This window comes from Saccopteryx leptura, chromosome 6 (genome assembly GCF_036850995.1).
Source record: "Saccopteryx leptura isolate mSacLep1 chromosome 6, mSacLep1_pri_phased_curated, whole genome shotgun sequence".
Classification (NCBI taxonomy): domain Eukaryota; kingdom Metazoa; phylum Chordata; class Mammalia; order Chiroptera; family Emballonuridae; genus Saccopteryx; species Saccopteryx leptura.
The window spans coordinates 196,091,911-196,119,260 of NC_089508.1; the positions used below are offsets into that span (position 1 = coordinate 196,091,911).

The 27,350-nt window shown below is 56.8% G+C and overlaps 1 protein-coding gene across 1 annotated transcript; it reads right to left on the reverse strand.

Annotated features, from left to right (window-relative positions):
- Window positions 1-27,350, reverse strand: FAM20C (FAM20C golgi associated secretory pathway kinase). Its single transcript, XM_066342030.1, has 10 exons — window positions 25,881-27,350; window positions 23,791-23,969; window positions 15,497-15,575; window positions 5,746-5,838; window positions 4,801-4,916; window positions 3,437-3,617; window positions 2,637-2,746; window positions 2,340-2,421; window positions 1,581-1,640; window positions 1-974 (listed from the first exon to the last, which is right to left on the reverse strand). Exons 1-10 carry the CDS (start codon window positions 26,486-26,488, stop codon window positions 725-727), a joined length of 1,758 nt encoding a protein of 585 aa, XP_066198127.1. The 5' UTR covers window positions 26,489-27,350; the 3' UTR covers window positions 1-724.

The following is a 27,350-nucleotide window of genomic DNA, read 5'->3' on the forward strand; positions in this document are numbered from 1 at the left end:
CACATTTGCTGTATCTTTATTGCACTTTTATCACATTGCAAACTATTCCACAAAAATGCACCAGAGGTATGCAGAGGACCCCATGAGACGCATTTACACGGAGTCTACAAAGCACGGTCGGAAGATAAGCTTTGTCCTCGGCCGCCACCCAGGAAAGTCCCATGTGCTGGTGGGCAGTGCTGAGAAATGGAATAACTGGTCATTTTCGGTCACTCTGAAAACACCTGTGAATGTTCGTCTGTCCACACAAGACCATGCTGGCCATCAGGAGCCCGTAGTCTGAGCCCGTAGTCTCGGGAACCTCCACATGTGGCCCAGGAAAGGTGGAGAAAAGAAAGCTTTTGTTTTAAGTTAGAACCGGAGCACAGAGAACCCTCTGCAGAGAACTTGGCCGCGGGGACAGCCCTCTCTGTGAATCTGGGGTCTGTGCAGATGTCCGTTTATATACATATAATCCGTGTACAAATACAAACCGGTAGGTGACGCTTCCTGTCCGTACAAAGGGGGGGGGTCACCCTGCCGCCGGGCCGCTCTGTCCATCAGCATGGAGTGTTCCCTCCCCAACCTTCTCTGGTCTTGAAAATGAATAAAACGTGTCCTGTTGGACCCACCGCTGAAGGACCTCACATTCCTGAGGTTCCCTAGTCCTGGAGTAGCTTGGTGGCTCCCAAGTTCTGGGCGTGGGCACTTGTCCGTCCTCCGTGCCGGCCGGCGGCCACAGTCACTACCTGTCGGTGGAGCCTCTGTGCCCAGCGTCCAGGTCGTCGTCCACCACGCGGTGCAGCCCGTCCTTCCCCACGCAGCCCCCCACGGCCTGCAGCACGAGGCGCAGTCGCCGGTCCAGGGCCTCCAGGTGCGGCTGGAACAGGACGGGGGCCACCTGGTCCTGGCGCAGGGATTCCGCCATCAGCAGGCTCAGCTTGTACTCCTCCTTGGCCAGGAGCTGCAGCCGCAGGTAGGTGGACTTCCTGATCCTGCAGGGGAGAGGGTGCCAGGCTGACGGGGCACTCTGGGGACGAGCTGAGGTCAAGCGCCTCCCTGGCTCAGCAGGGGAACCCTGCTCATGCTGCCTCTCAGAGGACAGGTGGCCCCTGTGGCGCCCAGCAGGCACCCACTATCCCAGGCTGATGCTGAGCAGGGAGGGACGGTCCACTTATCCAGCACACGGTCCTGAGCTTGGCTCAGCACTTACGTCTGAGCAGGGTGGACACTAAGACGTCCCCTTAGCCAAGGGCGGGTGGCCTGCCCACAGCCTGTTCCCCTAACTAAAGGGAGGGATGAGCTGGGGAATCCTGAAGAAGGTGGTGGAGAGACACAGGGTCTAGGCCTTTGCATCTTCATCTGTAAGATGGGCCGTTAGGGTGACATGGGCTGAGTCTTGGGGCTCAAGCTGGCCAGGCATCAAGTACAGGCTGGGACATGGGTGTGTGTGTCACTGTGCAATGGGAGGGACTGTGGGTCACATTTGGGGCTCAGGCACCTTTCTCCACAAGTTATGGCTGGGGTGGGAACGGAAGCCCTCCTTAATCTGTGGATGGAGCGGCACCTGGCCCCTGCGGTGACAGGGCAGAGAGGGGTACCTGCAGCACTGTTGTAAAGGCACCAGAATGGAAAGCTCGTCGTGGGAATGTTTTCCAAACCTGCCAAAAGAAAAGCAGAATTGTAGGAGGGGCAGCCAGAGGAGGACCCCCATGTGCAGAAGCTGCAGCCCAGGTTCCTGTGGGGACAGGAGCACCGGGGTGAGCATGTGACGCGGGGCCGAGGATGAGGCAGGCACCTGGCATTCTGCCCACTGGACCAAGCAGAAGCTCATCCCCACAGGGTCCTGGGCCAGCTGAGGAGACGGCATGAGGGCCAGTCAGCTAGGTCAGGGCAGAGCCCCTTAGAGCTGGGAATGCGGGACACCCACACTAGAGCTGTCCACATGCTCAAAGCTGGCTTCTCTGAGGCACCAGCTTTAACCATTTGGAATGGAGGGTCCCCTACCTGCACACTCCCTTCCTGGTGTGCCAGGGACCACTGTTTTGTGTGGCCCAGGGCAGAAAGGGCTGTCTGTCCCCACCTGCTCGTTCTCAACATCTCCGTGCAAAGCCGACGCCCTGCCTACTCCTCACAGCCCTACTGTTCCTCCAGCAGTTCCCTGGGCCTCAACCCCCCACGGCAACGTGGCTACAACGGGACCCGGCCACAGGGTCATGGTGAGAATTAGGCAAAATAACATCATAAACCCTTCCTGCCTATGGGAGGCCAGCAGCACAGAGAGTGGACCATCGGAGACAGCCCTGTCTCACCCTCCCGCGCCTCCCATCTGGGCTACACACCCACAGGGCAGGGCTCACCCTCTTCCATTGTCCAAGTGGATAATGAATGTCTCATTCCCAAACTTCTCAAAAGTCTCGTAGTGATGGCGGTCCATGTTTCCTGAAGAGAAAAGCAGACACAGCCGCCCTGAAAGTCCGCATGCAGCCCCGTGGTGGCCTCCCTCCTTCCCCCGTCTGACCCGTGGTCCCCAATCACAGAGTAAAAGCATGAACTCAACCCCTTCTTCAGGTTGTGGCTGCAGCATGGTTCCCGCCCCCTGGTGCCCAGAGCTCTGGGTGGTGTGGCACCAGGCCCAGGCAGACCGTCGGACGTACCCATGAGGAAGTCGAAGATGGTCATGTCCATGATGTCCAGGATGCGGTGGCTGCTGTCGTAGGGGGGTGTCTGCTTCACCTCATTGCAGTAGTCAGGGTCCACTTCCCACCTGAAGGAAGCCACTTTGAGGTCAGCCCCTCTGCTGCATGGACAGGGAGACCCAAACCCACTTCTGGGGCTGCCCAGCTATGGACAGCAGGGCTCACACAAAGGACTGGGCTTAGAAAAAAGGTGTCATGATATAAAATGGAGTGTCTTCAGATTGATCCGCCCAAGGCAGGCAGAGGCTACATTAACAGGAGTATGGGTCTGGGAGGTGATGAAACCATGCTGCTCTGCCCTAGATTGGCCACACTTGCAGGCTACTACCAGCCCTGGGACCGGGTTTTGGGAGAATCACTGATAAGAAACAGAGCCTGGACAACACACTCATAGGCCTTCCCAGGGACTGAAAGAACAGGCAATATTTCTCTTGCACAAAGGACAAGAAAGGCAGGTAGGGACAAAAGCCATGTTTGAACACTGAGGGGGTTGTGTTCCCAGAGACCTGAAGGAGCCACACATCTGATTCTGAGTAAGGACACCCCTCCTGTCCATCTGATCACATGGCGGCCATCACACACACGGGCAGGCCTCTCCTCACGTCCACATGGCTTTGGACAAGGCCCAGCACCCCATGAGTTCATTTTCCTGTTGCAGATGGACAGCAGCAGGCCCCCCAGGGACGCCAGGAAGGTTGGAATAGGGAGGTTGGGTTCTGGCCCAGGGCTGCCCACAGCTGCGCTCGGTTCACACTCACTCTGCCTTCTTGCGTTTGTGGTAGGAGCGTCGCCAGGGGTTGCGCCACGTCTTCCTCTTGGCCAGGGACAGGTCTGGCAGGAAGGCCGCCAGCGAGCCCTCAATCTGGTCGGGCTTCCCACAGAGAGCGTGCTCCGTGGAGCAGTAGTAGGAGCACTCCCCATAGAAGCAGACGTTGTTGGCTGATGGCAGAGGACACAGCTGCTTAGTGGGTCACTCGGGGCCACAGCCTCCCATGCCGGCCCCTCCCTGGAGTGTCTGCCCTGAGCCAGGCTCACGTCCTCCTCTGAAATATTGATGGACCCTAGGGACTGGGGGAGGGACAATTGGGTGACTGCTAACAGGGACAGGGCTTCTTTTTGGGTGAGGAAATTGTTCCAGAATTAGAGTGGTGATGTCATACAACTTTGTGAATATTTTAAAAACCACTCAATTGTGCACTTCAAAATAGTGAACTTTATGAAATGTGAATCATGTCTCAATAAAAAAGAGTCATTTAAAAAGTGCACGTGGCTCCCAGCCCAGACCAGCTGGCTGCCACAGTTCCCTGCGATGGGGCTACGGGGCTACTCCACGTGTATTACTGACCGTCCTGTGCTCATGAGTAACCACTATTTGCTTGCTGCAGAAACGTGGGAGCCAGCAGCACCCGGAACCCTGACACTGTCCAGCCCAGTGGCCACGCCCATGGCATGTTCTCCACGGTAGCAGAGGCCCCTGACCCCGCTGCTGCCGACCCAGAGCCTGTGTTTCAGGTGGTTCTGAGGTGCGAGCCCCCGAAATGAGGTCCTGACATTCTCTGGAGAGTCACGTGACACGGAAGGATGCTGCCGCAGGCTGCACTAGGTGGTGGGCACGCAGGAACCAGGGGGTGATTATCCTAATTCGTGAATCTTTAAAATATGTCAGAAGAAACGCTGCAATAGTAACTGCACAAAGAAGTGGCCAGACGCAGCCACACACAGCCTGGGCAGCCCGCGCATAGGTGGCCCTGGGGGGTGGCCTGGCCTGGCCCCTGAAATGGTCAGGTCAGCACCACGGACAGCAGAGTAGCAGAGTCAGCTGTGACAGTTCAGAGAACAGAGGTCGCCCTGGCTGGACCCCCTGGAGAAGATTCTGGGGAGTTTTCCACGTTGAATTCATTCCGCCCTTGAAAACAGGTGGCAGGAATGACCTCTGTGCCCGCCCGGGAGACAGACAGACGAGGGAAACACCACCGTTTGAGGTCTGGAGCGGCCCCTCACTGTGGGGCAAGAGGCACGTGCTCAGAGGCCCCTGCTCTATGCAATGTCTCATTTGATGGAAAAGGTGACAGAGCTCTTGGTCACTCTATGCTGCGAGCCAAATAAGGCAGGTGCAGCTTACCCGGAGAGATAAAGAAGGTTCTCCACAACTTCTTGTCTCGTGTGACGTCACGGATTTCCTTGGTCATGTTGATCATCCTGCCAGCCACAGGAGGGACCCGGCGGAAGTCCAGGATCCTAATGGGAAAGGGACACGAGAGGGAGGCTTTATCTCACATCCTTCTGTCCAGTTATAAGTGCAGCCAAGTGACTACAGCTGGCTCTGCCTCCTGGGGCCTGTGACTCTGCCTGGTCTGTAGGACCAGGCTCGGCCTGGGACTCAGCATTCTAACCAGCCTAAGCAACATCAGTGCTCTGGGCCGTGGGCCATACACCGGGCATGAGTCTCTGGACCCTGCACTGATCTCAGAGCCAGGTCCATGAACTGTCCCTGGATGGTGCAGAGCTCTGAGTGAGACCAGAAGCTGCTGACCAGCCATCCCACATGGTCACATGCTGGCTGGCTGTCCACCTCCCAGTTTCAAGGGACCATGCGGAGCCCCAAAAGAAATTTACTCTGTTAGGCAGAGCTGCCCCTAGACAGGTGAGCACAGTGGAGGAATAGCTTGTGAGACTCTCGTCCCTGGTCCCATCATCCCTCCCAGAAAGTCACACATGCAATTCTCTGTGCGAAGTTTACAACACTCAGTGCACCTCCCCTTATTCCCACTGGTCCACCATCTGTCCCGGGCCTCCAGCCATTTCTGGGCACATCCTGCAGACGCTGTTCCCAGTGTGGACACAGCAGGCCAGGGGCAAGCTCTCACGGCAGAGGAACAGTGACCACTACAGGCATTCCTGTGGGCAAATCAAATGCTCACAGTGCCCCATTTTTTCATCTGTACCCAGGGCAGTAATGGGGCAATGATGGGCCCCACCACAGGGAGCACAGAGAGTGGGAGGACCATCTCAATGCTCAGGCCCAGCCACCCCGCCCCCGTGGGGAGCGCAGGTGGGTCAGGCTCACCTGTCCAGGTGGAAAGCAGCGATCTCTGCATTATGCCTCTCGTAGTCAGAGAAATAAAAAAAGTCAGGGGGCGTCTCCTGCTCTCTCGTTTGCCTGGAGAAAACGGGACAAAACAGAAAAGGCTTAGCACCGAGAAAAGCTTCCAGGAGAAGGGCCATGTGGCTCATACCCGTCTCACCTGGGCTCTGGGGCCAGGCCTCCCCAACTTACTCCTTCAAACCCCACTCCTTGGCCCCTCCCCAACCCAGAACTGGCAGAGTCAGAAACCTGCTGGTGACCTCTAGCCGTGCCATCCTCACCTCACTAACCTCTCAGCAGCCCCAACCCTAGGCCCTACCCATCTCTGTGCCCTGCACTGCCCCCAGACTGGTCTTAGCCCCCAGGGACCTTCCTGACACTGAGACAGAAGCTTCTCCCCAGAGGAGACTGGAACCAGGACACTGGATCACTGTTTGCCGAGCACCTGCTTTAAAACAGGTGTTTAATAAACAGATGAGCAGAGGAGTTGACAGAGGAAGCACAGGGGAGGGCTATAAATCTATCTAAAGCAGGGGTCCCCAAACTTTTTACACAGGGGGCCAGTTCACTGTCCCTCAGACCGTTGGAGGGCCGGACTATAAAAAAAAAACTATGAATAAATCCCTATGCACACTGCACATATCTTATTTTAAAGTAAAAAACAAAACAAAACGGGAAGAAATACAATATTTAAAATAAAGACCAAGTAAATTTAAATCAACAAACTGACCAGTATTTCAATAGGAACTAGGCTCCTCTCACTGACCACCAATGAAAGAGGTGCCCCTTCGGAAGTGCTGCGGGGGCCGGATAGATGGCCTCAGGGGGCCGCATGTGGCCCGTGGGCCGTAGTTTTGAGACCCCTGATCTAAAGCATCATGCTCTTTCCACTGCCAATTCTCCAATTCCCATCGTCACCACCACCTTCACCACCATCATCATCCCTATCACCACCACCATCACTGTCACCGTCACCATCACCGTCACCGTCACCATCACCGTCACCACCACCATCACGTCACCATCACCACCCCCATCACCGTCACCACCACCATCACTGTCACAACCACCATCACCGTCACCGTCACCACCACCATCACTGCCGTGGCCACTGTCCCTCACACATCTTGACCTGTGATGGCCTGATGCGCACTGGCAATACCCATGACGCTAAAAAGTGAGCGTTTCTATCTTGCAATGATTTGGCTGTGGGTCCCTTTCTCTCACCTCTGAGTAGGTCACACACCTGGAAGCAGTTGGCTCTGAGCTCCATTGCTCTGGGAAGAGTCCACCCACTTCCTGTGAGCTCTATGACCAGTTTCTAGAAAAATTCCTGATTCCCTCCCTCCTCCCCCCTCGGGGCTTTCCTCCATCCCTGGGCTGTTCACAGAGAGGCAGCTCCGTCCCAGCCCTGAGGCCACACAGGACGAGCTGTTTTGGCTTCCAGATGCCCCTCCCTCAGAATGGCCCGGAGATGCAGAGAGGGGACGATGAAGTCCTTTTCTGTGTGCCCAGACGCTGTCTCTCCTCCTGAGAGGACCTAGGCTGCTCTGGGCTCCCGCGCCCTTTGGGCACACCTCCACCTGTCTGGCTGGACTGGGAGTGGTTTTACGGCTTCTACAGACTGGGAGCTCCTTGGGGCAGGGACCCAGTGTGACATGATGAGGCACTTGGGAATTATTACCCCAGGGCGAGGAGACCACGGGGTGGATGGTGGATGGTGGATGGTGGATGGTGGATGCCGGATACCGGCATGGGTCTCCCCAGTCTTTTGTTCTGACAGATGCCCACAGATGGGAGCAGAGGTGCAGGGGTGCCCAGGCTGGTGGTGGGCAGACCTGGTCCCAGCAAGGAGGTACTAAACCTCACCGTCAGTTTCCACAGCTGTAAACAGGGATCACCTCTGTATACGTCCATCCTCACAAGATACTCAAACAAGTCTGTGGGTGTAGCTGGCTGACCCCACCCCTCCTGTCCTCTGAGCATGTCCACATGTCTGCCAAGGGAAGAATGACGGGAAGAGACCGGGGACTCATTTGCACGGCCCCATGAAGGGCGAGGCTGGCGAGGATCACGCAAACCTGCAGGCTGGGTACTGCCGGTGACGGAGAGCAACAGGGCCACCAGGTCCGTCAACCACCAGACAGTGCGGTGAGAAGACAGCCCCCACAGGCCATCTGCTCATCTCCTGGTGGCCGTCCCTGCCAGCCAGTCCACGCCAAGCAGAACTCAGGGGCTCAGAACGGCACCTATCAGCTCTTCCCAGGGCCAGGCTGCCGCGCAGGGGACATGCGGGGACCTGTGTGAGGTCTACCACCATCCTGCCACTTTCCGGCCACACTGCTGACAGGAGTGCTGCTGCTGACTCAGCTGTTTGGGGAAAACACTTTGGAAAAGTACTGAACCCATTGCCTCAGGAAGGAGATTGGACTTGGCTGAACCCTGTTGCCTGGCAACCTCTGCTTCCTCCAGGTCTCCTGGCCGAAGGTGTGCTCAGGTGTGGGAGGGCAGGTGAAGGGTGTGGCCCACCTGGCTCTGGGCTGCTCCCTGGGGTGGGGGGATGGACACATAGAAAAGAGATGCTGTAGGACACGGTGGGTTGGCCGACCTCCAAGAGCAAGGTGGGGGAGACCCGGGGGCTGCAGACAGCACCTGCGGGGACAGCACCAGGAGCACAGAGCCAGCAGTCAGGGCCCTCTCCAGATGACAAGGGGGCAGCAGGTGCCACCCTTCCCATCTCCCCACAAAGGGAGGGTTCATTGCCAGGACCCCCCCCCCCAATGCCTCTGAGGTCAGAGCAAGCAGTACCTGGCCTGGAGCCTGAGCAGCAGGAAGTTGGGAAGGAGTGAAGGCTGATTTCCAGGAAAGCAGGCACAGCGGCCATTTCAGGGAAAGGTGGCCTTGGCCATGGGGATGAAGGGATGGTGAGGGAAGAAAAGGCTGCACCTGGTGAAATTCTGGAGAGCCAGGATCCTGAGGTAGGTTCTCATCCACTCTTGCCCTCTCAGGAAGGCCCCAAAACGTCCCACCTCTGCCTGGCTCCCATGCTCACGCTGGGCCCCCCGGGCCACTAAACAGCAGACACCCCCAGGGGGATGCCGTGCACGCAGACACCCTCAAGTCCAAGGCCTGCTAAAGCCTGCCACACTCAGGACCAGTTCTTGGGGTGTCTTGCATGTCCACACTCTGTCTCCCTCCTCTCCAGAGTGACCACACCCACATGCCCTTCCTTTGAGGGACTTTTAGCTCCAAAGGAAGCATAATGAGAGTTGATTTTGTTTATTCATACTAAAGTGAAAATGACTACTATGTTGACCTCTCCCAGGAAATCTGTGAGCTGGAACCCCAGAACCTGTGAATATGCTACCTTAAATGTCAAAAGGAACTTTGCAGAAATGATCAAGGATCTTGACATGGGGAGATGACCATGGGTTATCTGGTGGATCCAATGTCATCACAAGGGTCCTTAGAAGAGGGAGACAGAGAGAGATCAGACTGCAGAAGAGGCTACACAGATGACCTCAGAGAGGGAGGCTCTGGGAGCCTTCCCTTGCTTTCTTTTCCAGCGCCTCCCTGTATTCCTCGGCCCGGAAACAGGCTCCTAGAGTTTCCAAGAGAAATACAGTCTGTCCTGCGGAGCCTGAGCCAGTCTTGGTGGAGATGCCGAGTGGGCCAGGAGGCCACAGCTCCAGAGAAGTTGCCTCTGGCATCGAGTTGCCGTGCCTGCTGCTCGACCTTTGGATGTGTTCACACCCACAGTTCACATCACTCAGGACACTGCTGTCCTCTACTCCACCACCAGCAGCCTCAGGGGAGGGTCTTCTGGTCTGAGGTGCAGACCCAGCTGGTTGCCCCCATGCTGAGCCATGACACCGGCCCCTGGTGGGCACCTCCTGAGTGGCACAGGGCCTCTGGACCCAGAACAGGAGGCCTGACCCTGGCACCAAGACGCCTGTGGTCAGCAAGGACTCAGGCTTCTGAATCCACTGCTGGACCCTTTTTTCCAGAACTGATGGCAGGAGGCACCACACTGAGACCGTGCTGAGGTCATGGGTCTCCTACCAACGTCATTCCTTTTTTTGACAAAATCTGTCTGACTGCCATGGGCCACATAATGAGCACACCTGGCGGATGGGTTTTCCTCCCGGCATTCTGTTACCGAGGAACAGACCTGCACCTTCCTTGACTGGCTAGAGCCGGTGGCAATCCTGATTTGCCACCATTCGGGTGACTACGGCAAGCCTTCAAACTTACTTAGTCCCCCTGGCCTCTCCGGGAGATGCTGAGACCCTCTTTACTGTGGGACACAGAAGGAGAAAAGTCACTCCTTTCTTTAGCCGAGTGGAAAAATTAACCCAGAAGAGCCTCTCAAAGCTCTTAGAGTCAATTTAATGAAACCCCATTTAAAAACGATTCAAATGAGATTTGTAGATGTAGAGAAAGTTTGAAGTCATTCCTGTGTAAAAATAGCCGCCACAATTTAGACTTGGCTTCACAGGCAAAGATGGGAAAAGACATGCTTCAGGGTTTCAGGCCAGTCCTCATGGCAGCGATGGGAGCTGGGACTCTCGTGGACTTGAGAGTGGCTCCCCAGGCCCTCAGCGTACAGGTGTGCATGCTGTCCTTCTGCACGGAAGCCCCCACGGCCATCGTGTCATTTAGACATAACAAGAGATGAGATGGTACTGTGCCCCTGAGCTGAGCACCATGGGGGACACTCGGGATAGGGGCCGCTGTCATGCACGCTAATCCTGGATGCCGGGGATTTGCATGCCAACCGTTCCGTCTCTTTAAGGAGCTCCTTCGTCTGCAGAGTGCCCTTCCGGGGCATGAAGACCGCCCAGCCTGATCACAACGTTCTTGAAACAAAGGCCCCGAATTTCACTTTCTTCCTCAGCACAAGGAAAATGAAGACCACAATCTCCTTCCCTGCCTCTCCCGCAATTAGAATGGTGGCCCACATGTGAGCCAGCACCCCGGAGCCTGCACTAACCAGGGAGAAGACAGAAGGACACTCTCGATACTGCTGCTCAAGAGAATGTTTTCGTTAAGAATGACTTGCTCGCTTTGATTTTAAACAGAGGGGATGATCTTTTCCAGAATCCCCCAGGGAAACATTCGCCACAGCCGGGGAGCGTACAGCCTGACAGGGTGGGTGGTGGGAGGCCCTGGCCCTGTGAGGTGGCTCTGGCTCAGACTCAGCTTCCCCACCTGAGCCACAGGCGGGGGTGCAGGCCCAGAACACTGCTCTCGAAGGTCTTGCTAAGCTTTCCCTGTCCGTTCACTTCCCTGCCTGTTCCTCAGGGCCTCTCCCCTGGGGCGTGCTGGTTCTCCATGGGCGCTGCCGGGCCAGCCTTGTCAGAGGGTTTGAAGAGCTCAGGGGCCAGGGGCAGGAAAGCTGACCGTGGGGACACCTAGGTTTTTGGGGAGGTTTGCAGTGGCCCCAGAAGTGAAGGAGGCATCAGGAGGGAGAAGTCTTCTCCAAAGACCCACCAGGAAGGCTCCAGCCCAACTGTCCCCTGGCAACAGCCCCACCGGTCAGGTAGCCCTTGCCCCAAGGTGCCTGCGCTCCTGCTCTTGCCTCGTCCAGCTCAGTCCATCCCGGCTGGTCTTCATGATGCTGGACTCGCAGGGTAGGCCGCTGCCTTCTGATGGCCGCTGTCTTCTGATGGCCGTGCCGGGCCAGGAGCAGGGGTGTGCGGGCCGCCGGGCAGGCTGAGCTATGGGGCTAGAGGTCGGTCTCGGAGCCTCTTCTGAACCCCAACACCGTCCTGCTGCTGAGACCCCTGGGGAGGGGAGGCTCTCAAAGGTGGTTTATTTGTTTCTCAATTAATAAAGTCCATTATTGTTTTTACTGTAAAAATAGTCTATGAAAGTGTATACAAGCAGTGTCCTACCACCGGGAGCCTGTGGAGGTGGCATCAGCTCACCCAGGGCCAGGCCTGCCTGTCCCAGGGACTGGGCAGCGGCTCCACGCTGGCCACTCAGGCCCTCATTCCACTCTGGGACCAGGAGCCACGACTGTGTGAAGCCACAGCAGAGGCCTTGCCTGTCCCTGGGGCGTCTCTACCGCGTCACTCGGCTGGAGTCCTCTGCGTGGATTTACCCTCTGCAACCTCTGAAAATTCTTGTTTATCTGTTTACATGGCCGTCCACTCCCACAGAAGGAAAGCTCCACGCCAGGGGGCCTCTGTGTCCCGGTCACTGCTGAATACTTCACGTCATGACTCGGCCCTGACGACCGTGCCAGGAGGGGGTGAACTTGACTGCCGGGATCTGACGGGTCCAGGCCCCATCCCGGCCCACGGCCCAGCAGCCCTGAGCCCATGATGACGGGGTTCCGGCAACATCTTGTGGAGCAAATTAAGATCTGAGTAAGGCTTCTGGCTGGTAACCTCTTGGGGGGGGGGGGGGGGAGGCTGAGCTCCTGAAAGTCAGGACGAGGTCAGGGGTGGGATTGGAGGCTGTCCCAAGCTGAGTGTAGACACAAAAGGGTCCTTGTCCACCTCTGGCCAGCCCGGGCCTCTGCTGGCTCCACACCCACTGACTGGCTATTGGGCAATCTGTTTGCCTTTGGGCCTGAGCAAGGGCATCAGCACAGAGAAACAAATTATTTATCGGAAGAACTCAAATCCTTTTATATCCCCAAGGTCTCCTGTGTGGATTTTGTGCCTGGAAGTCCTCCCGCCCCCGGGGACAGTTCCTGCTCACTCGCAGGGCTTCTCTCGAGGGGGCTGAGCAGCTGAAGGATCTTCCTTCCCACCCTGCCCTCAGGACAGCTCCGCACAGGGTCCTGCACTGACCTGTGCTGGCTGACCCCTGACCCCTGGAGCTCTGAGAGCCCAGCACAGGGAACACAGGACTAGACCCGATGTCCAGCTTTGCCCACTGCCCTGTTCTCCGGCCAGGGCCTTTTCTTCTCTGTGTGTGCTGCTGCCTGGAGCTCATTCAGAGCAAGAGGGGCTCAAAGTTCTGCACTTAGAAGCCTCATCGCAGGAAGGCTTCGACAGCCTCTGTTCATGCAACTTGCTGAGCGGATCCCTGGGCCTCGAAACAGCTATGCATAGACGGTTCTCTGGGCGATGTATACACACACATACATCTCTCTATTCTTTGCAGAAGACAAGAAAGCAGATGGCCTGTGAGGAGGTTCTGGGCACAAGCCTGGCCTGGCAGAGAACAGACGGAATACTTGTGGCTGGAGGCCCTGCCCTGTGCACCATACACACAGCGAACAGGAAACAATCAGAATACTTAAGGCCTCAGTGCTGGGTGTAGAGCCCCAGGGCCACTGGGAAGAGCAGGAGGGACTGTTTTCTCAGCACACATTTTGTAGCCTTGCTCAGCCTGACATCCAAGACTTGGCTTGAGCCCTGGTCTGCGGCCCCCTCCTTGTTTACATTTAAACCCATCCTTTTTTTTTTTTTTTTTTTTTTTTTTTTTAGCTTTTTAGTTTTTTTAGTGAGAGAAAGGGAGACAGACTCCCGCATGCACCCGACCGGGATCCACCCGGCATGCCCACCAGGGGGCGATGCTCTGCCCATCTGGGACGTCGCTCTGTTGCAACCGGAGCCATTTTTAGTGCCTGAGGTGGAGGCCATGGAGCCATCCTCAGTGCCCAGGGCCAACTCGCCATGGCTGCAGGAGGAGGAGGGGAGAGAGAGAGAGAGAGAGAGAGAGATGAAGAGAAGGGAGAGGGGGAAGGGTGGAGAAGCAGATGGGCACTTCTTTTGTGTGCCCTGACTGGAAATCGAACCCGGACTTCCACAGACTGAGCCAACACTCTACCACTGAGCAACCAGCCAGAGCCACATTTAAATCCTTTTGACCCTCAACTTTCTCCTCCTTGAAGGAGAATTGGTAATAAAACCTACTCCATGTGATCGGAAAGGTCAAGGGACGTCATGTGTGAAAGAACTGTCAGTTGCCCCAGCACCCGTTACGTCCATAGCTCACGGTCAAGTCCTAATAACAACATGAAGATGAAGAACAGCTTCCGGGGGTGGGGGAGGGCAAGCGTTAGGACAGCAGAAGCTGAGCAGCCTCAGAGACGTAAAGAAAAGAAAGGGAAGAGGAGCCGTTGTTGGGAGAAGTCACAAGACCTACTGTGTGCCGTCAGCATGAGCCAGCATGTGGGGGAAGGGAAGGACTGGAAGCCCCCACCAGGAAGGGCACCAGGCCTGCAGGCCCTGCAGGGACACCACCCCGAACTTCAGCCACACACCGTGCCTGCACTGTTACGTAGAGAGCATACAAAGCTTAAAGACCACACCGAAATCATAGGTCAAACTAGATCAAAGTAGACGTCCTCTGAATTTAAAAGGACACCACACATGTGAAAAAGGTGTTGTATCCAAAATATATACAGAACTGTAAAGCCAGTATCCACGGCCAGGGCCACTATCACAGCAGTCTCCATCATCTTGGCTGCTTCTCCTGGCCTCCTCCACATGGCCTCCTTCTGCTCTCTGCTCTGCTCTCTCCTCTAATGATAATCTCAGGAGCCAAGAGCACAAGCTCCTGCTCCATCCCCATTTTATAGTGTAGAAATCCAAACCCTTAGTCCAATATACAAAATAGGGAAGTCTCTAATACAAAGTCACTTCTCTGAGGTATGATGGGATTGTACCACCCCACATCAAAATGGGTGGGAAAGGCTTAATCCCAAAACCAAGCCCCAGGCTACAACGATCCTGCCTGCCCCCAACACACATTAATATCACCTGGGCAGCGTTATCTTTTACAAAGTGAGCATAATACATTTTATCTGCCCAACAAGAACTCTAACAAACCTATTAATAAAAACAGTCCAACTAGAAACATAGCAAAAGATCTGAAGAGACATTTCCACAAAGAAGATGTACAAATGTCCAACAAGGGTGTGGAGAGAGGCTCCATGTCATCAGTCACTAGAGAAATGCAAGTCAGTCCACAGAGACCCCACTTCCTACCGGCCAGGCTGGCTGTAGTCAAAGGACGGATAATAACAAGTGTCGGCGAGGATGAGAGGTTGCTGGTGGGATTACGGAGTGTGGAAACTTCTGTGGGAAGCAGTCTGTTAAATCTCGAGCAGTTAAATCTAGTTATTATATGATCCTGCATTTGCATTCCTGGGTATTTATCCAAAAGAAGTGAAAACATATGTCCACTGAAAAAGTGCTTCAATATTTCTTTTGGTGGCAGTTTTTATCTTACCTGCAACAGGACCAGGTGCAGCCACCCACAGGGTTTGTAAGTGAAGCGTGACTGCTGCAGCCGTGCCCGCTCACTCCCGTGTGATCTGCTGCCTTTGGGCGAGGGGAGCTGAGCTGACCAGCCAAGGCCGCAGGGCCTGCAAAACCTGAAATTCCCACCAGCCGCCCTCCTACAGGACAACTCCGCTGACCCTGAGGCGTGCGGGAGAGGCGAGTCGCCTCCTTCAGAGGCATTCTTTGGTGTCCACATTCAGGTACCTTGTTTGAAACACTTCCTCTCAGTGGGGCAGGAATGATTTGTAGTGGATTTCCTGCCGTGTAACGGGGATGAGGATGGGCAGCAGCAGATAGTGGGGCCTTCCCTGTGCTGCCGCTTTGCCAGGATGGGGAGAAAGCCAGGAGCAGTCACCAGATTTCACCCCAAAACACTAAGGGAGGGTGGTCTGCATCGCCCACCAAACACTCGTGCCTGCGGTCAACTCCAGCTCCAGCCGGACGCCTCTCCGCACCGCACCCCCCAGGCAGCGCCCGGCACTTACTTCATGGGTTTGAACAACGCTTGCCCGTAATTCTGGAACGTCATGATGAGCTTGAGCTGGGTGCCCCCCGATTTCATGGCTGCAGGGAGGGAAGGAGACACAGGGTCACTACTGCCCCACACCCCCTTCTGCAGGCCCTCAGGTCCCACAGCCTGGCCCCATTCTGCCTGGGTTGTTTGGGGTTTCCCACGAGGATGCCGATTCTCCCTCGTCCCCATCCAGGTGTTGGGGCAATCTCTCCACAGTCCCACCCACAAACGGACTGGCTTCTGCAATGGCTGGGTGCTTGTACCTGCCAGCAGTGCCTCCCTCCCACAGACAACCCACTCACACCTACACACACCTGCTCACACACACCACTGCTGGCCTAGTGGGAGTTTATGGCCTCCAGAGGACCCTGAGCAGGTTACTTAGTTTGAGGACACACTGAAGACCCCTTGGCTGGCAGCACCTCACTCATCAGAGGGGCCCCCGAGGCTCCACAGGGACATCTTGGGCGGTGGAAACCTCCAGATACATCATCTGGCTTTCTGGCTGCCTCTCAGCGGCAGAGGCTAGAGATATCCCCAAAGGACCAGCTCTTTTCTTGACTGTGGCTCGTCCTTTATGCTGACAGGGCAGAAGGAAGAAAAATACTTGGGAGTTTTCCAATGGGGAGGGGGCTGGGCTTGGCTATGGCTGTCCCAAGACAGGAGCTGGCTGACTGGGTCCTGTCATTGGCACAGGGAGGGCCCTATGGAGGAGAGACAGGAACCTAGGGTTTCAGCTAGAGCAGCTGGATGGACAGAGGAGGAATAGGCCTAGAGGTGAAGGTCAAGGTCAAACGAGCCTGGGATTACCTGGGACAGACCCCAGTGCACGTGGCCTGAGGCAGATCAGGGGTGTGGGTGTTAACGTTGAGATTGTCCACACAGAAGAGAGGAGGCCACTTGGGGGCAGAGTGTGGTGAGCAAGGGTCCAGGGCCAAGAACAGACTATTTCAGGGGCAGGAAGGGCCGACAGGGTGTGGGAGTGAGCTGAGGTAGGAAGGGTGGACACGGCCTGTGGACAGTCACTGGCTGAGGTGGCAGGTGTGTCCTCGTGCAGGAGAGCTCCACTGCAGGGCAGCCCTGAGCCTGGGGTCCTTGCTCAGCTTGTGTGGCCGGGCACCTGAGGAGTTCATGCTCCTTACTCAGTTTCTCCTTTTGTTAAATGGAGTTCAGGACACCACTCGGCCATCTCCATGGGGGGAGGGGGCAAGACAGACTAGGGAAGTGTGTTATTTGCCTTGTCGGGGCCATAAGGCGATGTTCACATGTGGTGTGGAGGTGACAAACAGACCGGCTCCTAGGACGCTGGCACCACAAGGGGCTGACACTGTGATGCACCTGGAGAAGCGCACGGGCACGATCAGGACAGCAGTGTCACAGGGAGCAAAGCATGGCCTTTCTCCGGGCTCCACTCTTACCCCCAGCCTGGTGTCTCCCTGTTCAGCGTCTACTCCAGCACGGCCTGGCTCTGTCTGAAGGGGCCCCAGTGGTGGCGTCCAGGGGACCAGAGACCAGTGTGTGACGTGGGCCTGTTGGTGGCGCTCCTAGCCTGTCCCACTCAGGGAAACAAAGCCAACAACAAGCACTTCACTCTAAAACACCAGAAATAACCGGCCCTGGCCGGTTGGCTCAGTGGTAGAGCGTCGGCCTGGCGTGCAGAAGTCCCAGGTTCAATTCCCGGCCAGGGCACACAGGAGAAGCGCCCATCTGCTTCTCCACCCCTCCCCCTCTCCTTCCTCTCTGTCTCTCTTCCCCTCCCGCAGCCGAGGCTCCATTGGAGCAAAGATGGCGCTGGGGATGGCTTCTTGGCCTCTGCCCCAGGAGCTAGAGTGGCTCTGGTTGCAGCAGAGCAACGCCCTGGAGGGGCAGAGCATCACCCCCTGGTGGGCAGAATGTCACCCCCTGGTGGGCATGCCGGGTGGATCCTGGTCGGGCGCATGTGGGAGTCTGTCTGACTGTCTCTCCCTGTTTCCAGCTTCAGAAAAAATAAAATAAAATAAAAATAAAATAAAAATAAAACACCAGAAATAACCTAAAAACGCCCAACCAGGGACGGACCAGAGGCACGGTGATCCTGTGTGCCGGAATTCCCACATGGCCCGCTGAAGGGTGCCAAGGACTGTTAACGACGGGTAAGCTGCCTGTAACGCATGACTCTGAATGTCCTTCTTTTGACAGGTGTGAGTGAGCGGGGAATGTGGACGCACAGGTGGGGTTCTCTCCTGAGAGACTTGACTCCTTTTCCCCTTATCTGTGCTTTCTAAACTCCTACAACGAACAGTTATGTCACCTTTAATAAGATGAAGGCAACAGTGGTTATTATAAAAACAAGTGGCCCGATGAAGGCCACATCATGTCCCCATGTCCATGGACTACCCGGGGTCAGTGGATTTCATCAGTCCTTTCCTCGGCCAAGCAGAGCCCACCCGTCCGCTCCTTCTGGGCCTGTGACCATGGTTTCTCTTACTAACAAAATATTATACACATCTTCTCAAGCTGGAAGCAAGTCCCATCTGCACTGTGCTCCACGGTCTTGCCAGCTCCTCCCACAGAGCACAGAAACAAGTAGAAATTAAAGGGCATTAGACTCTACCAGTTCCTGTGCGGGGCACCATCTTTCTTCTCTCTGGGGACCCATGCCTTCCCACGATGCCCAGCATTCACGCTGCCAACCTACAGCGCGTGAGGAAAGACGTTTGGAATTCTGCTCTGAAGTCAGGTGTTGTCTCCTTACAAAACCCACTTGTAACTGCTGGTGTCCTGCAGAGGCAGGGTGAGGACAGGCAGGCTCACCCAGGAGCCTGTGCTCCAGGCGATGGCTCACTCCAGCCCTGCAGAACAGGCCCGGGAGGTAGTCAGGCAAGGGCTGCAATAGCAGAGCCAAGAGACGGATGGGACCCTGAAGAGGAAGGAGGGTGTGGGTTTGGGGTTTCTTCTCACAGGCAGACTGAGGATGGCGACTCAAGGCCATCTTGTCCCAGTGCTGAGGAGGTGTCGTGGGAGCAGAGGCAAACCTGGAGGAGGAGCCAAGGGCTGCAGGAAAAGACCCTGGACCAGAACCGCTAGGCACGCCCTCCCCTGGTCAGGTCTCCACGTGCCCAGTGGACAGAGGTCCCTGAAAACCCAACCTACCTCAGCCCTGGGGAAGGACCCAACAGAGGAGTGAGCCCACCATGAGCAGGAAGCCAGCAAATACCTGAGGCCACGTCCCCAGAAGTCACTCTCAGCCTGAACATGTCCCTCTGCCATGTGCCACCTTCTGCCATCTCTACTCACCATCGCCTCCCCAGCACACAGGGCTCTCCAGGGCATCCAGGCTGGTATCCCCCACGCCCACCCATAGCCACACCCCTCACGCTGCCTCTGTGCAGACTCTGTGCTCCAGCCCACTGCCCTCCAGTGGGTCCACCGTTCAGACCCTGGGTGTCAGCTCAGCCATTCCTGGCATAGCTGCAGTCACAGCCCCCACTGTGTGTTAACATGTCATCAATTAACATCAATTGATGGTCACTAACAACATGCATCATCACTTGTACGAGTTAATAGAGATCGCTAGATCTCCGGACGCTTTGCGCAGTACGAACAATGGGCCGTCGGCACTACATCCTGTGACCACTAGCACACCTGCACTCCATCGACACTACCCAGCCTCCCAGCCACTACATGTCACCCACAGACGTGTGAGCTGTCACCTCTGCTTTCCTGGACCACGCTTTTATGTAAAAACAGGGTGCTTCTGTTTTGAAAACTATATTTACTTAAGAAGGCTCTGAGAACACAGCCACTGGTGGAAACCCTGCTTCCCTCCCTAGGACCCGAAGGAACTGGCAAGCACACCTGTTGGGTTCCTGGGCCACGGCTGCTGTCTGTCCAAAGTGGAGAGAGCAGGTGAAGGGGAGGCACTGGGTCAGCCCCAACATGGGCTTTGGTTCTCGACCTTGGACCAGACGACTGGGAGGAGGGTTAAGGAAGGCTCCCTATTTGCTACCTTCTCCACGCATGGCCTGTGGTCAGCCTCAGGGGTGGGCCTCGTCCTCCCTCCCCTGGGGATGATCTCGAGCCCTCCCAGCACTGGGCCTGGGGTGTCTGGCTCATTGGGTATTTTCAGTTCTCTTTCCCCAGGACCCGGACACTGGGACCCACAGCTGCCACCCGGGGGCTAGCAGGGGATGGCGGGGGACTTTCTGGCACTGGAAGAGAGGCAGGGCAGACATGCAGCCCCCAGGCACCCGAGGCAGCAGCCCAAGGCTGGCCCAGACACAGCCTTTGTTCCACAAGCCCATTAGTCCTGGGACCCTGAGCTCAGTGAGCACCCAGGACCTGCGTTCCACGGGGCTGCTCTCCTTTGTTCAGGGACCAACTGTGGGTTTGTCCAGACGTGTCTGCACTTCAGGCCAGGGGCTGCTCAAACCCTCTCATGCCAGTGTGGCTTCCCCTTTCTAAGTCACTCCTGGTACAGAGGAGATAATTGTATTACTTAGTCTTTGCCTCCATAACCGCGCACGGGAGTGACTTCATCATTGCCGCCTGCCTGATTCCAAGCAGAACAGAGGAGATAATGTCTCCAGCCTCTTCAATGACCCCCGTGCTACCTTGGCCACACACACAGCTTTGCTGGCCACACGCGTGTTATGAAGTGGGTTGCCGGCTCTGAGCCGGGGGCCTCACGGAACCGTCCTGGAAGCTTCGAGACCCTCAGATATCCCGTTCCCTCACAGCAACATCCACGGGTCAGCTGAATAGTCAGGTGAACAACTCGAAGATTGAAGTGACCACCGGGCTCAGATGACTGAGGACAGAATTCTGAGCCAAGAGCAGACACGTGCTAACTGTGGGTGAGCCTCCCCATCTTGGAGGCCTCAGGTTCCCTATTTGTAAGATGGCAGCTGGAAGTTTGGCTGGATTTCCTGCTCTTTAAATTTAGAACCGTTTTGCCCTGGCTGGTTAGCCGGTTAGCTCAGTCAGTTAGAACGTTGTCCTGAAACGCCAAGGTTGCAGGTTTGATGCCTGGTCGGGTCACATAGGGGAAGCAACCAATGAGCACACACCTAAGTGGAACAATAAAATGAATGTCTCCCCCTGTCTCTCTCTCCCCCACCCACACTGTCTCTCTAAAATCAACCAATACATAAAATTTAAAGAAGAAAACATAAATTTAGAACCTGTTTCACACCATGGTCATTGGGCCCTCCGTGTCTTTCCTTCCTTGCATTTTGTGCTCTGAAGGACAGCGAGGCGGCTCTGGGATCCCATACAGGGGCTGCCCCCCAGGGCCCCCCAGGGCCGCAGCGAGCTCCAGGTCACAGCAGTGCTGGGTGCAGGGCTGCCAGCTGCAGGCGACCCTCATCTAGGCCCCCAGTCTCCAGACTGGCCCAGCAGCTGTGCTCAGGTGAGGGTCCAGCCAAGGGGTGTCTCAATCGGCTGGGTTTTCAACAAATGTCCAGCTGGATGTGGGGGGACACCTTCTGAACGTGCATTCTCCAGGGACACCTGCAGCTTGGCCCTCACCAGTTCCCTTCCTGCCCCTTGCAGAGCCGGGGCCTGGGAATCTGGTCTCATGAACACCTGAGTGCTGCTCCACTCTGCACAGAGGTGAGAGGATTTCCTGTTTCCTCGGACAGAGGGCCTTTTCCAAAATATGAGCTCACCCGGGAGCGCCTCCAGACCCCAGGCCGCGGGCAGTGTCCCTTCTGGCTAAGGCCCTCCACTGGGTGCTGGGCTCCGCCAGCTCCGTCACTGGCTCCCCCAAGCGAAGGGCTCTGACCGCTCCACAGAGACGTCCCCAGAAGGGGCACTGTCCAGCGTTGTTCTCGTCTTTCTCTGTCTACTCAGGGGGGCTCACAACAACCTTGTAAAGTACGTTTCTTGGCTCTCATCCTTCTTCACAATCTCTGGGGCCAGAAGTGTTGGAAAATTTCAAATGACCACAGTGCAGGTGGTGGCTCCGTGAGTCATGTTGCATAGTGCCTGCCTGGTTCTGGGCAGAACCCTGTGATTAAACACACTCTAATTTCACTCTAGGTTAAAAAAAAAGGGGGGGTATATAAATAGTCTCATCAGCTTAGGGTTTGCCCCTACATGAGTTCAGCTTGAGTCAGGGTTTTGCTATCAAATGGATTGTTTAGATTTCAGATTTGCAACCTGGAGATTATAGGGTCCAGATTATAACCACCAAATGTTCCCCATAAGCACTAGAGAGGTTGGTTAATCCATTTGCCCAAAGTCACTTTGGCTCGTGCCTGGTGGAACCACAGGCCCTCTGTCCTGGCTGGGGGTGGGGGGCACCAGCCCCTTCTGTGAAACCTGCCAGCATGTATCGCCACCTACAGAATGACTGACTCACTGGCCTTCGCTCTGAAGGGCCCACGGCCTCAGGAACAGACAGGGTTAGCACCAGCTCGGCCAGTGTGGTTGACGGGGTGAGTGCGGTCAGCTCAGACAGCCTGCAGAACACCGATGAGCAGAGATTCACCCCAGTCATACCCAGCCAGACTCCTGAGGGCACCCCAAGGCCAGGTCTCTGTGGGAATGGGAAGAGGGGAGCACCCAGAGTGGGTACAGTTGCCTGTGAGCCCTGGAGGCCTGTCCCCTTCCCTGCAGTGGCCCCTGGGGCTCTGGAGCTCGGCCTCTGCACAGAGCAGTGTCCAGTGAGAGCGGGCAGCTTGTGCTCCCCGCGGGTGAGCCTGCCCAGCTGCTGCCCCCTCACAGCCTTCCATTCTGCCCTTGACCTGACGTGCAGGTGCCCTCAAGAGGGTGGCTGCAGAACCAGGCTGCACAGCACCCGTTAATACCTGACAAGCTTGTTCACTCTCGCTACCTTACTAGGATAAGATGAAACATTCCCATGTGGATACGAGCCCACTTGAGAAATGGGGAAACTGAGGCAGAGAGGAGCGCACACCAACAGCAGCAGGACCAGCTCTTTCAATTTTTTAGGGAAGTGGACACTGTACTTCCCTAAAACCCTCTGAAGTGTTGTTCTGACTTCCACAAAGCCTCACCCTCCCTGCCCTTCCATGATGAAAGCCTATACCCACGTAAGACCCGGGTCAGCGCCTTCCCTCATAGAAGGCCCTCCTCACCCCTCCGTCCAGATAGGGGACGGAGGCTGCTCTCAGGGTGAAAGGGACACCCAGCTGTGGTTCTCCCTGACAATCCCCAACATTCCCAGGGACCGCCTTCCAGCACAGCCCGAATCCCTGGACCTGCAGTCAGAAGGGGGGGCTGGGGCAGGACTGGGCTCGGGGAGGCTCTCAGATTCCTCCTGGGTGGTGAGCAAAGCGGGGAAGAGCGCAACTTGCTCTGGGCAGTTGTCCTTCAGGAGGCTACACACTGCATGCTGGGAGACAGTGCACCCTCCGTCTTCCCACAGCAAGGCAACCCCCAGCAAGCAGCTCAGGGCTGGGCAGAGAGAGAGCCAAAACCAGCCTCTAAGAACTCCAGGGAACTCACCGGCCAGCCTCACAGGCGATAAACCTAACTGCCCCCCTTGTCAGCAGCCGGACATAACCGCAACTAGCTGGAACTCTTTCGGCACTAGAACTGCTTACTGGACACAAAGAAGCCAGAGCCCCGAACTTCCTGCCTCACGCACAGCACGGAGACCTGCACTCACACGCCCCAGCCAGGCTGGGTGCGCCCTGCAAAGCTCCTGGGAAATCGGCTTCCCACTCAGGGCTCAGCCCATCCCCCACGCTTTTCCAAGCCACCCTGACTGACAGGGACCTTCACAAAGATTCGCCTACGGGTCCAAGAACAATGGCACCAAACCTCCCCCGCTCAGAAACTGCTGCTGACACATTTTCCTAAAATTAGTAACTGGGTGTCCTTTTTTGTCCAATTCAGCAGATCCCAACGTCCTCAGCGATGTTGCCTCCCAACTACTAAGTGCATGGGCCTCCACCCTGGACAGTGGAGGCCTTGTCACTCACGCCCATCCACACAGAATTGCAAGAGAACTCGGCTGAGAATGGATGCTGGCCCAACTCCAGGGAGCCTCTGGACGCTCGCTCTACTGTGCCCCTCGCCACACTGAGGGAGGGGCCACAGCCCCAGGGGTGTCTCTTATTTACTCATGGAAGGGACCTGTGGTCTGGAAAGTGCGGTGCCTCTCCACAGCTGGATAAGGGCTGTGTGTGGCATCCCCACAACAGCTGATGTCAGTGAAGTCACGTGTCCCCTCACTCAGGTCCTGCAGGCACCCAGGTGGTGATGTCCCAGCAAGGGGTTCCCAGGCCTTTCTGAATGTGCGGCGAGGGCACCTACCGACACTAGTGATCCTCTGCGCACTGAGGTCCCGCAGCAGGGCGTCGACCGCTGGATTGTGTCTGGAGTACAGCTCATAGCGGTTAATGCCAATGTGGAATTTGAGCCAGTTGGGGTAGCTGTCTACTGCTGCCTCCCCCGTGGGTGAAAATTCTTCATCTTCAGGACCTTCGTGTGGCCTACAGAAATGAAGGTGACCCTGAGTTAGCAGGGAAAGGACAGAGAACAAGGGGGAGTCGGCCTCAGACGCCAAGGTTTTAACTTTGGATCCAAACAAATGCAGTTTATTCACAGGCACCTCTGTGCAAACAGGGCCCTGCCGTGTCCGCATTTTTTCTGTGCCTGTTGTTTTACCAACTAATAACATATCTAAAGGGCCGTAATTCTTACTTACCCTCAGAACCGCCACAGACAGCTATAACTAAGCGGGACTAAACCCAGACATCAGCTCTGGGCCCCACCATGTCTGTCTTGCCATCACCAAAACAGCCCGATGAGCATGATGTCAGCTTGGGGCACGAGGGGCTCAGTTCTTCCTGGGGGCTGAAGACTGAACTCATCTTTGACCACAGACTGTGTGCAAGTCACAGACACGCCCAGTCTTTCAGAAACTTTCCCTGGGAACTCTGCTTTGGTTCCAACAATGAGGGGTAGGAATGATGCAACAGGCTAAATTTAATTTTAATGAGAGCAATGTTGGGTGGGGAGAGAGGAAGGGGGCAGGACCTGCCTCCCACGAGGCTGACCTTACACATGTCTGGACCAAACGGCCAGTCTGGGTGAGAGCAGACCTTGCTTCCTGTGTGGATGGGAGGGGAAAGGTGGACGTGTCAGCTCTAATTCACCTGCACATGAGGCCCTCGCCACAGTGGACATGATGGGGGCTACCTTACTGACCACTGGCCCTCCTCTGAAGAGCACAGGCCAGGCCACTGCTCCGACTCCCAAGTTTATTTTATTTTTTAATTGACTATAGAAAGAGAGAAAGGAATGGATAGAGACAGAGAAACATCCACTGTTGTCCCACTTATTTACGTATTCATTGGTTGATTCTTGTATGTGTCCTCACCAGGGATCTAACCCACAAATTTGGAGTATTGGGATGATGCTCTAACCAAAGAGCCATGGCTGATTCCCAAGTTTCTCTGCCTTTCTTTGAACCTGGCCAGCAGACAAAGCTTTGAAGCCCCCAAACAAACATCTTGGTGTGTTTACACACAAAACACTGGGCCTGGTCAAATTTCAGGGGAGAAAGGGTTTTTATAAGATGTTTTGGACATCTGGCCTTTTCCCTCTGTGGCTTGGGTAACCTTCTGCAGGTGGTTACTCATTCCAGCCTCATTGCTAGTTAATATTTCACAACTCTGGGTTGCAGCATCTGCTCATTTTGATCTTTGTGGCTGAGGAGGGCCTGGGGGTGGGGTGTGTTAACCAGGACAGTTTAAAAAGATGCTTTGGGGGGATGCTTCTCACTTTTATGAAGCTGTCACCCCAAGGCACACACTGGCTGGAAGAGCCCCTCTGTTTAGCCTTTTTGGAGCCTGCACACCCCTCTACTAGCTGTGTTCTCAGTGACTGGTTTACACAGCTCCCTGGGTTTCTCCAGTCCTTCCTGATGTGTCCACCAGAGCAATGTCGCCAAGTATCTGAAAGCCTGGCGGCCAGCAGCTTCCAGGGAAAAGGTGTGGGGTAGGCTCCCAGTCACTCCCTCGTCAGTTCATTCATTCATTGCCTGACTCCACATCTGGAGCCAGTGACCCGGGCTTTGCAGGCAGCAAACCTCCCCTGGCTCCCCACATCCAGTCAGCCTTCCAGGACAAGGATACTCCCCATAGGACACTCTCCCAACAGCCCAGGGCCCTTCTCAAGGAGGCAGCGTTCTGGAGACAAAGGCAGGGCCCTGAGCAAGATGCAGCAAAGGGCAGCCCCACAAAGCTCCCCTTCCCTGGGGCCTCCGGGTCTCCGCACACAATGCCTGGGATGTGGAAGGGCCTTTTGGGGAAAGGCACACAGGTGGATCTTTATTCTCAAAGGGCGGGTGGCTGTCTTAGGGGTTGGGCCTGCCAGCATCCACCTCCACTACCACTCACCAGTTGGGGTTCTCTGCTGCCGCCTTGGGGTTGAACCTGATGTCGCTGTTCACATTGAAGAGGAGGTCGTCTTCGGTTAGCGGTGGGATGGTGACCTGGTACAGCGGGTGTTCAAACAGCCTGGCCAGGAGGGAGCCGTCCCCGCCCGGCCCAGGGGGCGCTACTGTTCGACGAAGGCCGGGGTCTCGGAGCAGTGGCCGGTGCGCGGGGTCGCGGCGTCTCGGTGCGCCGGGATCCTGTCCCCCTAAGGCGCCCTCGGCCGGGTCGGCTGCGGGAGGCAGTTTCTCCAGCGAGTGGGACGTGAGGTTGGAGGAAGGGTCGGAGCTAAAGTCCTGCAGAATGCGCAGTGTGTGTTTGTTGGGCCAGCCTGAGTCGCCGGCGGCCGACGCGGCTGCCGGAGGTTCCCCAGGGCGGCCCCGCGCCTTGGCCCAGCCGGGTGCCGCCGCCTCGGCGGCGGTCTGCGCGCAGGAGCAGCCGGGCTCCCCTGAGGGCCGAACAGAGCGCCGCTCCAGCTTAGGCAGCAGGTCTAGCACAATGTGCAGCGCGCAAGCCACCAGGAACACCATCAGGATGAGCACTCGGAACCTGCGCACCAGGATCATCTTCATGGCCACGCAGCGAGCGCGGCCTGGGACTCCGGGCGCCCTCCGGGAGCGTGCCCGCCGTGCCCCTCTAGTCTTGGCTAGGCACAAACTCCGTGCTGTGGCTCGGGTCAAGGTCCATCTGGCGTCGGACACCTACCACCTCCGGGGCTGTCCCCCGGCCCGCACCACGTGTAAGGCGCCCACCGCCAAATTGCCTGCTTGCCGGGCCATCTCGGGTCAGTTTCCTCTCGCTTCTCCGGAGCGGCCGCGCCCTCAGCCACTGGACCCAATGGCCCTCGACCGAGGATCTGGGGGCGCAGTCCGGTGAGGCCCCGCGAGCGCAGTGGCCGGTTCGGGTCTCCGGCTCCGCTCATCAGGCGGGCAGGGGCCCGGCGCAGCGGCCCATTCCGGCCAGGGCACGGCGGCCTGGGGGGGGGGGGGGGGGTGACGACCGGGCGGCGCAATCCGATCCGGGGCTCCGTGGGCCGCGCTCAGCGCTGGGCTGGCCGGGCGGAGAAGGGGCGTCTCCTTCGGGCAGGGCTCGGCTCTCTCACGCTGCGGCCCGGAGGCGGGGACCTGGAGGGGAACGAGGGCGGAGGGTCGCAGGGATTGAAGGGGAGGAGGGCGCGCAAGGGTGGGGGGCGCACAGAGCGGCGTGCGAGATCCCCCGGCAGGTGCAGCGGCGCCCCCAGAGCGCAACGCCCGCACGACCAAGCCTCTCCGCGCCCCGCGCCCCGGGCGGGCAGATATCCGAGCGCCGCGGAGCCGCCCCCGGCGTCAGCGCCCGCAGATTGGCGGAGCCGCAGCCCCGCGAGTCACTGCCGGGCCCGGCCGACTCCGCTCCCTTTCTCTATTCTCCTCCCCTCGGCCGCGCCCCGCGATGCCT

Excerpts from the sequence above, each read along its gene's own strand:
- FAM20C (XM_066342030.1), bottom strand. The coding sequence starts at position 26,488 with ATGAAGATGATCCTGGTGCGCAGGTTCCGAGTGCTCATCCTGATGGTG. Across the intron at positions 15,576-23,790 it reads GCAGAGGATCACTAGTGTCG|CCATGAAATCGGGGGGCACC; the intron begins GTAGGTGCCCTC and ends CCCTCCCTGCAG. Across the intron at positions 5,839-15,496 it reads GCGTTGTTCAAACCCATGAA|GCAAACGAGAGAGCAGGAGA; the intron begins GTAAGTGCCGGG and ends CGTTTTCTCCAG.